Here is a 15,350-nt window from a genome sequence, read left to right on the forward strand (position 1 = left end):
AGGATTGATTGATACATTTTTAAATGATGCAAAATATTATTCCAAAAAATGTAAATATTTTTACAGTAAGGTTGCAACTCAATTTGTAAAGAATTATCCAGAAAGCAATTAATTCAAAAGCTCACGAACCAGCTCACCCACAAAGTCCTGTCTAGTCCTTTTGATGCCGATTTATACTTATGATCGATATTGTTTCGCTTTTGCCTTTTATTTTTGATTGTTTATTTATTTATTTTGTACATTCTGCCTAGTATCTGTTAGTTTTTTTTTTTGTTTTTGCAGCTAGTTTTCGACACTAACATGCCTCGTGTCTGTGTTCAATTGTAGGAGGTGAATTAGTTTTCCCAGTACTTGTAAAGGATCCCTTAGAGCTCCCCTCTGTAGCCACTCGTACACCCTCCATTCCCCTTCCCCCAACCCTCCGCCCCCACCTAACCATTATTGAGACCACCAAAGAGTCCCTGTCCATGGCCACTGAGGCAGGGGTACCTTGCTTGTCGGACCGAGGCAGCGATGATTGTGATGATGATGATGGCTTGATGATATCTGGGTATGGCTCTGGGGAAGCATACGACTCTAACCTGCCCCCTACTGATGATGAAGATTTTTACACCACCTTCTCCTTGGTAACAGATAAGACCTTGTCTTCGTCGACCTTTGAAGGTGGCTACAAAGCTCACGCGCCTAAGTGGGGATCCAAGGACTTTAGACCTAACAAAGTCTCCGATTCTGGTAGGACTACTACCACGTCTTTTTCCCCCAAGCTGAGCCGCTCCACAACCACGTCCACGCCACCCAAACTGCCCGCGGGCAAAATGAATCACAGGGAGCTAAAGCCCCAGCCCGACATAGTCTTGCTTCCATTGCCCACTTCCTATGAGGTAGACAACACAAAGCTGAAGAGCCCATTAATAACCTCCCCCATGTTCCGTAATGTACCCACAGCAATCCCCACGGAGCCGGGCATCAGACGGGTTCCGGGGGCCTCCGAGGTGGTCCGTGAATCTAGCAGCACCACCGGAATGGTCGTCGGGATAATTGCCGCTGCCGCTTTGTGCATCCTAATTCTGCTGTACGCCATGTATAAGTACAGAAACAGGGACGAGGGATCCTACCAAGTGGATGAGACCAGGAATTATATAACCAACTCGGCGCAGAGCAATGGAGCAGTCATGAAGGACAAGCAGCAGAGTGCGAAAAGCGGCAACAAGAAACAGAAAAACAAGGACAAGGAGTACTACGTGTGAGTCCGAAAGTCGCCCGTCGCTTTGACAGAACTTTGAGCTGTTGGACACTGCGCCGAGAGAGGGCGACAGGAGCCGAACCCCGGCACTGTGAAGGCGAGAAGGCGAACTCTGACGCGAACTGTACCATAAAGCACACTTACAACCGTAAGCATACCACGAAGGTAAAATAGCAAACATTAGTGACCTTATTCCTCTATCTGGTCGGAGACGTTAACAGTGTAGAATATTCCACAGCTACATCATAATCCTAAGTGACTTTTAGAGGTATGTGAACCTTGGCGTAAATCTTGTTTTTATTTTTATTTTCTTTTGTAACTCTGTAAAAAAAAAAAGGAGAACGTTTCAAGCATGTAAGAGACACATAGTGCTGATGTCTGTAACGAAAGTGGGACCCAAAAAATGTTGTTCACGCGAAAAAAAGGACTCCTGCCAACAAAATAAATAAATATATGAATATATATATATATATAAAAATTCTATATATGAGAAATTTGTATTGTTTATACATTACATGTGATGTCTTATCATTTTTGCTCTCTGCAAAAAGAAGAAAAACACATTGTAATAAACGAAGACCTGTCACCGAGGCTCTGACAGCACAGCACTGTTAGGATTTCCAGCCGAAACTGATCATTTTAATTGTGCAACCAACTGTAATATTGCAAATGTGTGAGTTTCCAGAAAGACAGTGACATTTCCTTGTCTCAGTAAAGCGACTGATTGTAGTGCATGCCATGCCATCCTTCGCTTCGATCACAGTCGCCCACCGGGCCGATCCGATCATCAGATGGACCTCTCGTCCCTCAAAGCGACTCGTCAAGGCAATGTGTCGCAGAATGGAACTTTTTCAACCGTATGTATGTTGGTCCATTTGCTCTCGTCTCTTTTTTATACAGCTGTCTGATGCAGACTGGCGCAGTGCTATGATACTGTTAAAGGATGTCTATACAAAAATAAATCTAATGTGAAAAGTGTGAGAAAAAAGAAACGTATATGTTGTCGCAGTCGACTGTGTCGAACGAGAAATTTGTTTACATATTTTATTATATGATAGCGGTTGTACTTTGTAGGTAGATGATGTACATACGAACCTGAGTTGTATTTTTTTTTAGTAACTCTATTGTACAGAGAGATCATATGCTTTATTTATTCAGTGTGTTTCATGCATAAAAATCCGACACTGTCGAGTCACGTGAAGGAAGAAAAAATATACAGTACACACACGTTTTTGTAAGTCAAAGACAGGATATTGTTAGATTAGAGGTCTAATCTTTCTCGCAGATGTTTCTAAGTCTAAGCATGGATATTTGACTACTTGAAGCTGTCTATGAAATACAAGACACGATTCTAAATTGTTCTAAGGTTTCCCTGTTATCAGTTGTTTTATTTATAAAAGAATCTAAGAAATATATAATAAAGCAGCCTAATATGGACACAGACATGCAGCTCAGATAATTTACGCCATGTGTTTCTTACCTTAATGTCTTAATACGAGTGGTCTGGACTGCAGTGAGCCCTGTCGCATTGACCATTTTTTGCCATTTTTGTTCTTATGTATATTTTTGACATTTATATATATATATTACTGTACCATAAATATGATGTGAAGATGCGCCCATGTTCTGTTTTAATCTTAATTTTCTGTTCAACCTTATGTGCGCTTTTATTATTTTCATTTATGACATCACAGTCATGTAGCTTGGCTTCAGACAATAACTGGCGATGATCTATAATAAAACATCCCATGGAGGTTGATCATACAAGGGTTTTCTTAATGTACACATATCTATACATATTTTTCAAACATCAGTCAAGCTGGATGGCAAGTACACTTTACTTTCCTATTCAATGACCTGTTAACAGCATAAGAGAAGCGAACTTGAGCACAAAATATTTCTCTTTTGGTCACCAAGGCAACACAAAGGTACAAATCAGAAGCTGTGACTTCTGTTGGGATTTAATTGTTTCATTAGATATGGTAATTCAAGTATTCCTGACTATAAAAGAAATTAAGAAGACTTTTAATATGCTATTGTTCGAGAACAAGTATGATGTTTGAAATCCTGATTAGGAAAAGAAGTATCAGCTTCTGTATGCACACAACATAAAAACTGGCAGAGTGGTCACATGACAACAGTTTTCTACAGATGGTGAGAAATGGGGATATGTTTTTGAAGATAACATCAGTATATAGACTAATCGCTGAAATTAATATGAATGTTCAATTCAGTTTTAGTTTCATTGGTTTGTTTTTCTTCAGTTTTGTCGGATCCACTCATGTTGACAGTCATTTGGAGTAACAAAGTGACCAGAAGTTTTCAAAGAAAGTTGGTAATTTCCAGCTTCACGGGTTTCAGTGACTGTTTTGACATGATTTGGGTGTGTCCAGATGCAACAACAGTTGATAAAAGTTTATGCAAATAAGCAGCAACTACCTCCGTAGTCATTTTTAGCAGCAAAACAACATATTCATTGTCATAACAAAATGTTAGCACGAAACCCACAATCCAGTCTAACCAGGTGGAAAATGTGTGTTAAATTCTCATTGTCATTCATCATGGAAATTAGGCTTACACAAATCTGTGATACTCTACTGACTCTACTGGAGTTAATGCATGCTTTTATGGCCATGTTTGCACACGTACCTAATTTGCATAATTTAGTTTAATTTTCCAAAAATTTTGGAAAATCCAAAATTCTATATCTCAGAAAATTTGAATATTACTTAAGACCAATAAAAAGAAAGGATATTTAGAAATCTTGACCAAATGAAAAAAGTATGAACATGAAAAGTGTGAGCATGTACAGCACTCAATACTTAGTTGGGGCTCCTTTTGCCTGAATGACTGCAGTTATGCGGTGTGGCTTTGAGTCGATGAGTCTGTGGCACTGCTCAGGTGTTATGAGAGCCCAGGTTGCTCTGATAGTGGCCTTCAGCTCTTCTGCATTCTTGGGTCTGGCATATCACATCTTCCTCTTCGCAATACCCCATATATTTTCTATAGGGTTAAGGTCAAGCGAGTTTGCTGGCCAATTAAGAACAGGGATACCATGGTCCTTAAACCAGGTACTGATAGCTTTGGCACTGTGTGCAGGTGCCAAGTCCTGTTGGAAAATGAAATCTGCATCTCCATAGAGTTGGTCTGCAGCAGGAAGCATGAAGTGCTCTAAAACGTCCTGGTATACGGCTGCGTTGACCCTGAACCTCAGAAAACACAGTCGACCAACACCACCAGATGACATTGCACCCCAAACCATCACTGACTGTGGAAACTTTACACCAGACCTCAAGCAACGTGGACTGTGTGCCTCTCCTCTCTTACTCCAGACTATGGGAGCCTAATATCCAGCTGCAGTCCACTCTTTGTGACTCTCCCCCAAATTTTTTGAATGGGTTTTGTTTCACAATCCTCTCAAGGGTGCAGTTATCCCTAGTGCTTGTACCCTTTTTTCTACCACATTTTTTCCTTTCCTTCGCATCTCTATTAATGTGCTTGGACACAGAGCTCTGTGAACAGCCAGCCTCTTTTGCAATGACCTTTTGTGTCTTGCCTTCCTTGAGCAAGGTGTCAATGGTCGTCTTTTTGACAACTGTCAAGTCGTCAGTCTTCCCCATGATTGTGTAGCCTAAAGAACTAGACTGAGAGACCATTTAAAGGCTTTGCAGGTGTTTTGAGTTAATTAGCTGATTAGAGTGTGGCACCAGGTGTCTTCAATATTGAACCTTTTCACAATATTCTAATTTTCTGAGATACTGAATTTGGGATTTTCCTTAATGGTCAGATATAATAATCAAAATTAAAAGAAATAAACATTTGAAATATATCAGTCTGTGTTTGATGAATGAATATAATATACAAGTTTCACTTTTTGAATGGAATTAGTCAAATAAATCAACAAAATGTCAAAAATTAAATCAGTTCAATTGTTTCAAATTCATCATTTCACATCTTTTTTGTAATTTTATGTTATTTAAAAAATGATTTAAGAATCCAAATCCTTTGCCCAGGTATATCTGATATTCTCTTTAGCTTTGTTCGTACTCTCACAAACAGGGCACAGAAGTTGCTCTAAATAAAAGAGGCGCATGAAATGTAAAATTTCATAAAGAACATCTTATTCACACAAAAATAAAGGTACAACAGATGTCACTGGGGCAGTACTTTTTTAAAAGGAACACTTTTGGACCAATTAAACATATCAGCATGAGATTGACAGAGGCATCTGGGATCAGTATCATCTGATTACTTGATGCTGATGTTTCCATGAGAAAAAGGGGTTTTATTCACTAATAAATATGCTCTTTCTTACTTCACGGGAGTCCTCAGTGATTTTCAGTGGATTTTCTATTAATTGTTAAGGATTACAGTGTTCATGTTGTGCAATTATTATGTTACTCGGGACTGCTCCATAATGTGTATATTTACAAATCTGACATATCGGAAATCATGAACAGCCCTCTGGTAAATGTCTGTCAAACCATTCTGCTGCAAAAACATGTTTTTCAGAAGTATAAAACTAAATATTGTTCATGCAAGCAATATGTAAACTGCAAGTATTTCATTATATTACATTAGGTTTTTTTATAAATGACTGATTTTGGGGGCCTCTTAAAAGTAAAATTATCTGTTTTTAACGGAATGCTCCCTATCTGGTGCCTTTGAAGAGTTTGGAATCTTGTTTGTTCTTGTCATGCCAGCAAATAAGCCAATCTCCCATTTTATTCAGAGTGATTAGTGACATGAAATTTACAGCTCACAGACGATTGCGCCCAAGAGCAAAGATGGCAGAATTCAGCTCACCTCTGGGGATTCACGGACCAGCTGAACAACTATCACAGAGATGAGCAGGAATGCTAACAGATATATTTTTACAAGTATTATATTCATGATACCCATAAAACATAGCATGCACTTTACCATCCAAGATGACATGCTACACATAACAACTGTCGGGGAAAAAAACAAACTTTTGGAATAAAAGCATCGCTGTAATGGTAGATAGAGATTTAGCATGACACAAATAACCCAGAACTCATAATATTGCCAATTACGACATCTCATAATAGACTTACGGTAAGTCCAATTATTCTTAAAAAAAAATAAAAAAAAGTTAAATCAATTAGTGCATTTATAGGTAGACTATTTTCACTGTCTAAGAATTCTACCTATTGTCCCTCAAATGAATAGAGGATCATCAGAACCATGTCATTCTAAAACAGGAACCTGATCCACAGAGAGAGAGAGAGAGAGAGAGAGAGAGAGAGAGAGAGAGAGAGAGAGTGAGAGTGGTAAGAGCATTGATTCATTATTAATCTAAGCTGCAGAGCACTGGAGATCAGCCACTGCTTTATAGGAATACTAACACACCAGACTGGGACATTGCTGTGTCGGACTGAGGACAATATACAGTATATTTGTGCAAAATATGCATGATCGCCATCAGAGGATTAACTATTCTAAACTACTTCTGTAAGCTGCATATTCAAGCACACACACCAAATCACAAGAATGATTTTCTCTCTCCAATTTCTCTTTCTTTTTTGTTATTGCTATTTAATGTTATTTGTAGTGTTGAAAAAAAAATGTAAACGTAAAAAAGAGACACTGAAAAATGAAAACCATTGTACGTGTTAGTGGTTGTGGTTACACACACACACACACACACACACACACACACACACACACAACCTACACAGTTAAAACCAAACATCTGATATCACATGGGATTAAAAACTAATGTTGAAGGAATCTCTATTTCTTATTTGAAAAACTAATCAAATTAATAGTGGTAATAATTAAATTGTTCAATTGGAAATATTAAACTATATTATTTCTAGCCACTAGTCAAATAAGTGAACTTGTAAAATTTATCATGCGACTGTTTGTACACAGTCAAATATTCTTGCCAGGTTTATTAACTAAAACCATTATAGAAATAAAGAAAGATAAGGAAAATAAAACTATTTTATTTCAGTTAGTTGCCAAGGCATCACTTTTCATTCTCATTGTCGAATTTAAACACACACACACACATAGTAGTATAGTAATAGCATTTCAGTGATTATAAAATAACACTTGCACTGAAGCAGAAGATCTCTGGATCATTTTCAAATCATCCTGCATCCTTCAAATCATCCTGAATATAATCAGCAGGTTTTATGCAAACTTGAAGTAAAAGAAGGACAAATCGAAAGACAGCCGGGTACATTTTTAAATACAACTTTTCACTCAAATTATGCTAATATCATATGTAAAGGGAAATATAATTATATTCACAGGTGAATTTGTGAATCAGATTGTGCAGAAACTGTTTAGAGTTTGTCTGAGTAATTAGCACAAAACATGCAAATAATGCTTCCAGTGTTTTCTGTTGCTGAATGCACAGCGCCCTCTAGAGACAAGTGATGTGTGTGCAGGTGTGCGTGTGTGTGTGTGTGTATTTGTGTGGGCATGTGCATGTGAGATCACTGGTAGTTCTGCAGGGGGGGTGATTCTGAACAAGAGCCAGTGGTCAAATCCGCTGCCTGTTCTGGCCAGCGTGACACAGACAGCATGATGTACCAATGCTGTATTGTCTGAAGACAATGCCACAGTTCTCCCAAACATTCCCTTTCAACAAGTAAGTGGAACAAAATGTCGGTCACAGAACAGTTTGTTTCTTGTACAGACTTCCTCCCTTTTGTTTGCAAAAGAAAAGAAAGGAGAAAGAGACTTTGTGGAGTTAGAAAACTACCTTAGTGTGACCAAGTCTACTTTCTGGCCTTCAGTTCTGTGCCAATATATTTACAACTTGTTAAAATATATAACTATAATTGTATTAGTTAAACTCATAAAAAATAAAGGTTCCAAATTATTTTATTAATTTTTTTCACAATGCTATTGAATGCCACTGGCAATGCAATTTTTTCTTAGTGTAAATAATATTTTAATAATTTAAACACTTTTCAACTAAAAATACTTGCAAAGAATCCATGGATGTTAGAGATTCTTAATGAAACCATCAAAGCCAATAAAGAACCTTTATTTTCAAAAGTGTGGGGAAAACATCACAAACTTACGATAATGTTTGTAAAAATAATAATAATAATAAAAACTGTGACTATTGAACTGGATTGTGACAATGTTAAATAAATAGTCCATTTGATAACCTTTGAATTTCTTCTGCAGTACACACACATATATACAGTGTGTGTGTGTAATGTTTGTGTGATATTTATGTAAAAAATCTTATTCATGACAGTACTCCATAAAAAAATAACATACATTTAGTATGATCTCTCGTATCTTGTTAAAATGATTCACATTTTCAGATTCTTCAAGGGGTTCACAAACTTTCAAGTGGCACTGTATATATAGATAAGAATAAGAAGAAGAAGGAGAAAAAGAAGAAGAAGGCAGAAACAACACTAAACCCCACTGACTAAAAAAATAATAATAATTTTTGCGTGAACTATCCCTATAAAATATTACAATAACTCCTGGACCCACAAATGAGCTTCCCAACATCCACATGATGATTGATATCATGTTCTTACCCTTACTTAGCCTCCAACCCAATAAGAGAAATAAAAATCTATATAAAGATGATGACATTGTAAACAAAACAACACAAGACAAAAGGGATATGAATCCGGATCAGAACAGAATGAGTTTAGTATTGACATTTTTCTGAGCATTTTGCTGCATTTAGGGAACGCGTATATTGAAAACACTCTGAGGAAACAGGAAACAAACTCTTAAAGGTTTTTATATTTAACCAAATTTACAGAGCATGAAGGTGCATACTGTACCAGGTTTAATGGACCTTACCTGAAGATTTTCATAAAAGTGCTAATGTTAGTCAATGAGGGGGAAAGAACAGGGAATTGCATAAAAGAATGCGTGAAATAATCTGTAAGAAACCTGCAGCACTATTCTTGTTTAAAAACTCAATAAATAACAATTCTGCCATCAGTTGAGGAATGAGGGTGCGTAGATAACAGAACTTTCATTTTTGGGTGAACTATCTTTTGGATGCACATCAAATTATTCTGCTCTGACTTGACAGTTTGGTTTTTAAAACTGTTGTGTGGTGAGAAACTGTGAATGTAAACAGCTAGAAGCCTAATTTGGTGGCTTTAGCATGATGGACAAATGAAGAAATATTTCATGCATCAGAATTGGTCTATGGTAACAAAATGAGAGTGATGAGACAAAGTGTAGAGGAGAGGAATCTGGTCAGAGAAATAATCACGTTTAATATTAGGTTTCTGTAACCGAGCTTTTACTGCGAAAGAGGAGGAGTTCGGCCTGTGTTACTAGGTGCACTGCCATAATAAAATAACAGTTGTGAATGTGTGAATAACTGTTTCCCCTCCTCTTATCATGGAAAACAAGAGATACTTTCGTGGAGACGTGCTGCGAACAAACGACTGGAAGAACAGACTCCATCCCGGGGCGGCTGTCAGAACATTGAAATGTTTTGTCAGAGTAATGAGCCATGTTAGTCTCACTCCTGCAATAAACTCAGCTTAACCAAAAGACTTCGAGAAGGACCCACCTGAGAACATGCTGGAAAAGCTACTGCAGTCTGCAGTAAATCTTTTTTAGAAGCGGCATCATAATTAGCCGACTTGTGAATGTAGGGTGACCCAGTCACAAGATATGATAGAAATTATTGCATTTTTCATTGCATATTATAAATCTTATTTCATGTTTCAACTTAACCATTAGGACTTTTCCTCTGGCATAAGATCATGAGTGAATGAGAACTCTCTCTAAAAATCTAAAATAAAAAAAGCTAAGCCATCTACTCAAACAGATACTCTTTGAGGGATGTTTTGATTTCAGTTGAATGATTTACTTGAGTTTATTTAACTAGCTATAATATATTTCCGGCTAACACCTGTTTCCCCAGACAGCAACATAGTGTTGGCCCAGATCCGGCCCACATCTGGCCCGCATGAAATCCATGCGGGCCAGATGTGGGCCGAATCTGGACCGAAACTGCTTGCTGTCAGGGTCTGACAGCCTAACTGTCCTTGTAAACACTGGATATTCTTTCAAGTTGTTTTGCTGAACAGAGGTGGTCCAAAACTTGCCCCTTTTTTAACATCTTCAATTTCCTTAACTCATAACACAAACACAAATCAAAACCAAATCTGTTTGGCCTCATGAAAGATTAGTCATCACGCATCTCAGAAACCATCTCTACTTAAAATAGTTTAGTCTAAGCTCAGCTTTTGAGATGGATTGGTTGTCAAGTTTGGGCATGAATCTGGATTATTTAATGAGTCTGTAAATTAAATTTAATAGCAACCCAGCCAAGTCATCAAAGAGCTTCTGGAAACTGGTCTCACAAGATATACATCTTTATGGTCTATTAAATTTATTCACATAAAATTCAGCATCTGTGAGCCCAGCTTTTATCAGACGAGCAGGAAATATTTTTTATGATTTATGACTATTTCAACCTGATTCATAATAAACTGATGTAGAAAAAATGCATATAGACATCTGTGTGGCATCTTAATTCAAGGTCAAAAAATGAAGTACAGTACATGTGAGGGATGGAGAAAGAATGTTTCGAACACATCTTGTCCAATTTGCTGCATCTTTAATCAGCCAAATGACACAATAAAACAAACCCGGCATTAAAAATAGTAGGAAACAAGGCACATGTAACAAGCTGCCAATCAAAATTCTTAATAGTTCCTCTCAGGAATATATGCAAAATACATTCAATATTAATTCATGCCCAGAGTTCTTTTTCCGTTTTAGTTTTCACAGCATCAGGAAGAAATTAAATGCATGAATACATAAAAGCACACCCCTTAAAATTATTAACCTTTATTGCAACAGAATACCTATTAATCTTCTCCTTAAAGTTATGAAAGAATTCTGAAAAAAAAACTGCTGTTACAATAAACGTGCTTAAACACAATATATGTTAATAATAATAATAATAATAATAATAATAATAATAATAATAATAATAATAATAATAATAATAATAACAGTATTATTATTATTGTTATTATTATTATTAACTTTTTTATATAAATTGATAATCCAGTTTTGTTTGGTCAAGAATGGTTTCAAGCATTTAAGTTAAACTGAATTTGCTCATAATAAAATATTTTGCTCATAAATGGATGAAAAGCTAATTATGAATTTCAGCGTAGCTTCATCTACTACCAGTAATGTAACAAACCAGAGTATGTTGATTAGCATGGTGAGTTATGTTTGATATATATGCATATGCAGATGTGACCATATATTAGATCATAAAACAATCAGCTGTAAAACATGATATATAAAGTTATATGAAGTCCAGGTTGTACTGTTTTAGCTGAATGGCATGTGCTTTGAGATCATCAAGCATCAAAGATATTTGGAGCATGTTCAATTTGAACTCTATTCAAAGTGCAAATACTTGGCTCTAGAAGCTATCCTCTATAAGGCTTAGATAAAATCATAATTTTGCCTTATCCATATGCTGTATCAGTGACTAAGTGTATCTCCAAAAGCAGCTAAGAGTCTTACCAGAGTCAGAGACAGGACAAAGGAAAATAAGACAAGATTGTGTTGCTGATAACATAAGAACTGTTTGGGTGTATTACTCTATAGACCATATAGACAGGTGCATAGATGACTAGGGGAACTGAACTCACATTAACAATGCAAGAGGTTTCAGATCATTTGCAGGTGAACAGAAAAACCTGGATGCTTTTGGGTCCATGTCACTGACGAGAAAAACAAATTCAACTCATTAAATACAGAAAGCTAGGACAAACCTAGCTTTGTCATCATCACCAATGGACCGATTTGATTTGTGATTTGTGTGCAATACAGTCAAACCCTTACTGCTTAATATCATATGATTCTCAAAGAGGTTCCTTAAAGGGATATGTAAGCCAAAACTATTACTATAATTTTTTTCTATGTTGTGGCACAGATATTTTTAAGAGTATAGAAATAACATTATAACAACAACCCATTGACTTTTATTGTATTTTTCCTATTTATAATATTTTATGTTCAGTTTGGAACAACATTAGCCTGAGTACTGTAAATAATTAAATTTTTCCCTTTCCCTTTAAGAACGAATGCATGGGGATAAAGTGCATTAAAAATGAATTAAAAATGAATAAAATAGTTGGCATCCCTCTGGTTGAACTCATTTGATTTACTGAATATATTGATATTAGGCCTAAGATAATTTTTCATAGAAAGCAGCCAGATCACATCCAAAGCAAATAGTCCACTTTTGAAGAATGAACATAAATGGCTTATCTTTGAACAGCAGACACATACTGTACATTTAAAAGCTTGCGTCAACATTTCAATTGAATTTATACTGGCCGATTTGCCAATCGTCCACATTCTAAGGCATCACATTTTGACCTTATCTGAATAAATGGGACCAGGTTTTTCCCCCCTTGGTCCGGCGTCCTTGTTATGCCCAATAAATGAGAACACTTCTTCACACGCTGCTTAGAATTCTGTTCAGTAACTGTTTACCAGACACATTCCTTAAAAAGCACACCATGGGACTCTTTCCTGGAGTGGGGCATGTGTTTGTTGCTGTTGTGTGGCTCTCTTTTTTGATGCCTCCATCTTTAATGTTGGCAACCTCCCTGCTCCATCGTGCAGGACGGTGCCTTCCAAGACTGAGACAGTGTGTGAATAACATCTTAGAAGTCCAAATGGACTAGTTCCGCTCGGATAAGCGATGCCCGGCCACAACAAGGGGTTCTGTTTCATGGTGTTTCCCAGGGACATGTTCTCCCTGAGCCTTTGCTATTTAGTTATTGCCAGCCTGGAAAACGTAGAAGTTCAGCCAGAGACCTCTGCGTCACACGGTTTCATTGTGTTGCACATGTTCAGAGCTATCACTATGCATTTCTGCAAACACACATTTAATGGGGGGAAAAAACACATGTACTCCACGACCCCTTAAGACTGGTGCATTTCCTTTTTTCCTTTTTCTTTTTTTTACTAATTTGTCATCATGCAACGTTTCCTCCATCTGGAGTTTTCCGCTGAACTTTTCCCCTCCCTTTTTCAAGCCAATCACCCTTCATTGAAATTTCCCAGAATCAAACACAAAAATGGGGGGGGGGGATTCATAGTCAGCAGCAGTTCAACTTTATTTTTTTCTTGTCTTTTTCTCATTAAAAGGAAGAGGATGGTTGTAGTACATGAGAAAAGTTCTGTGAAACAAAACAAAGTCTTCAAAGTGATTCAGATTCAGAGTGATTGTTTCAGCATGTTAGCAGTCACGCTTATTTGGATCAGGACGGAGAGGTGTGGTCTCTCATCCAACCACAGACAGGACAGGGGACCATTTCGTCTGTGATTTTCATGTGCACACCAGTGCCGTATTGACCCAAATGAGCGACTGCCGATCCATCAGTTAACGTTGACAACTTTTCTCTAACATTCAGGACTAAAATAACTTTTCATCAGCTTTCCTGTACACTGCAGTGAAGTCAAGTCCGGTGGCTGAGTCCATTCATTTTTCTGGTTTATTGTTGAGATCATTAAGTATGATACAGGCCAAATGACTAACATTAGTAGTTTTCGAAATGGGATGCTGGGAATGCGTTAATTACTGGTGCAAATGAACTGAACAGTGTATCAGGGTGTAAAAGCTGATGGTGCATGAAATACGAACGATTGTCACAAAAAGAGGGGAAGGGAAAGCATTACTAGCACATAAACAGGCCTTGTATTAAAAATAAACATTGAATGTCAATAAAAATAAATTACTCTCTTTTCATATAAAAGCTGGGTACTTGTGCTTTCTTTTCTGTTCAGCAATTTTGGTTTTCTTTTGTAAGCAATATATGTTATGACGCATAAAAATATTGCACACTTTGACTCTACAATAATTGCAAAGGAACAAGTTACTAATAGTGCATCGACAAATCGTTTTGCTTAAATTGAAGTGCAAACCACACAGTCAGTATTTAGAGTCTATAATCTTTTTTCTTCTTTTATTATATACTTTTTTATTTATTTTTTTTAAAGGGGTTGGAAATGTAGAACACCTCCTGCTCATTTTAGACAATTCAAGAAAATGACTTGGAGCCAGGACCAAGTGTTTCCACCGGAGCTACTTTTAAACAGTTCAAAAAGCACCTTACCCTCAATTTCTCTCCATTATACAAAAATAAAAATATTCTAGCATTCACAGAAAAAGCTATTTGACCTCTTTTTCCAAGAAATTATCGCTGCCCATAGCTCTTCTCGAGCCAATGCCGAACATCTTTAAGGTTGTAGAAAAATGGACCCTTTCCCCCAAGATAAGCAATTTTATTCTTCTGTACGATGCAAACCCGCTCGTAGGCCACACCGTAGGCTACATTGGCGTTATTGTCCATGCAATCTGCCACCAATTGGCACTGAGGTGGCAAAGAGAAATGCTCCAGAAGTTTCCGAGCGGCAAACATCCTCTCCTCCAGATTACGGTGTTTCCTCACTTCAAACGAAAAATTCTCCATGGGAGGAGCTGCCCAGCCATCTGAGGGGTGAGCCTCATCAATGTAGACAAGCAGGAAGTCTGCCACGTCCGAAAATTCCTCCACCATCCGCCGGAAAATCGGCAGCTGGCTTATAAAGGGGGGTCAAGTGGCGGAGCCAAAGTTGACCACTAATGGGCGGTTGGGAGACTCAAAGTCCAGCAGATGACACTCGTTATGAGTCTTACTGCTGAGGTTCCAGCGTCTGTTGATGCCTGGGACCTTCACCACCTTGGAGTTTGGAGCAGCTTCACCCAGCTTCACCTGAACAAAACAGTTCAACATCCACAATAAATATTTCTGAGGACTTCAGAATCACTTAGTGGGCTTATTGTCCTCTCTTGTTATGGAGACTCAAGTGAAGTCACCAGGTTTGAGAGCTCATATTCACAGTTGTATATGTACAAAAAAAGACTAATTCTTTGGGGCTTTGTCACTGTTCTAAAACGGTGATGTTTTCGGCCTGCACCTTTTAACGCCATCTGTAAGAACTTTTAAGCATCTTGTAGAAAATGTACAACACATGATCTCTTTGATCTCACAAAAGACTTTGGAGACAGATATTTGTGGTGAGTCGTCTTTGAAAAAGCCATTTC

General features: G+C 37.4%; 1 protein-coding gene and 1 pseudogene across 22 annotated transcripts in view; one reads left to right on the top strand and one right to left on the bottom strand.

Annotated features, from left to right (window-relative positions):
- The window catches only part of LOC128031708 (neurexin-3a), a 262,219-nt gene extending 259,209 nt beyond the window's left edge, over positions 1–3,010 (top strand). For 10 of the 22 annotated variants that reach the window (XM_052620051.1, XM_052620052.1, XM_052620056.1 and 7 more), the window contains one exon: positions 328–3,010. In XM_052620051.1, the coding sequence (XP_052476011.1) occupies positions 328–1,247 (920 nt within the window). In that variant the 3' untranslated portion in view covers positions 1,248–3,010. The remainder of the gene's footprint in view (positions 1–327) is intronic. The other 12 variants (XM_052620061.1, XM_052620062.1, XM_052620063.1 and 9 more) reach the window with 3 other exon arrangements.
- A 10,352-nt stretch (positions 3,011–13,362) lies between these two features.
- Positions 13,363–15,350, bottom strand: part of LOC128031724 (type II iodothyronine deiodinase-like) — a 3,302-nt pseudogene continuing 1,314 nt past the window's right edge.

Source organism: Carassius gibelio, chromosome A17 (assembly GCF_023724105.1).
Source record: "Carassius gibelio isolate Cgi1373 ecotype wild population from Czech Republic chromosome A17, carGib1.2-hapl.c, whole genome shotgun sequence".
NCBI lineage: Eukaryota > Metazoa > Chordata > Actinopteri > Cypriniformes > Cyprinidae > Carassius > Carassius gibelio.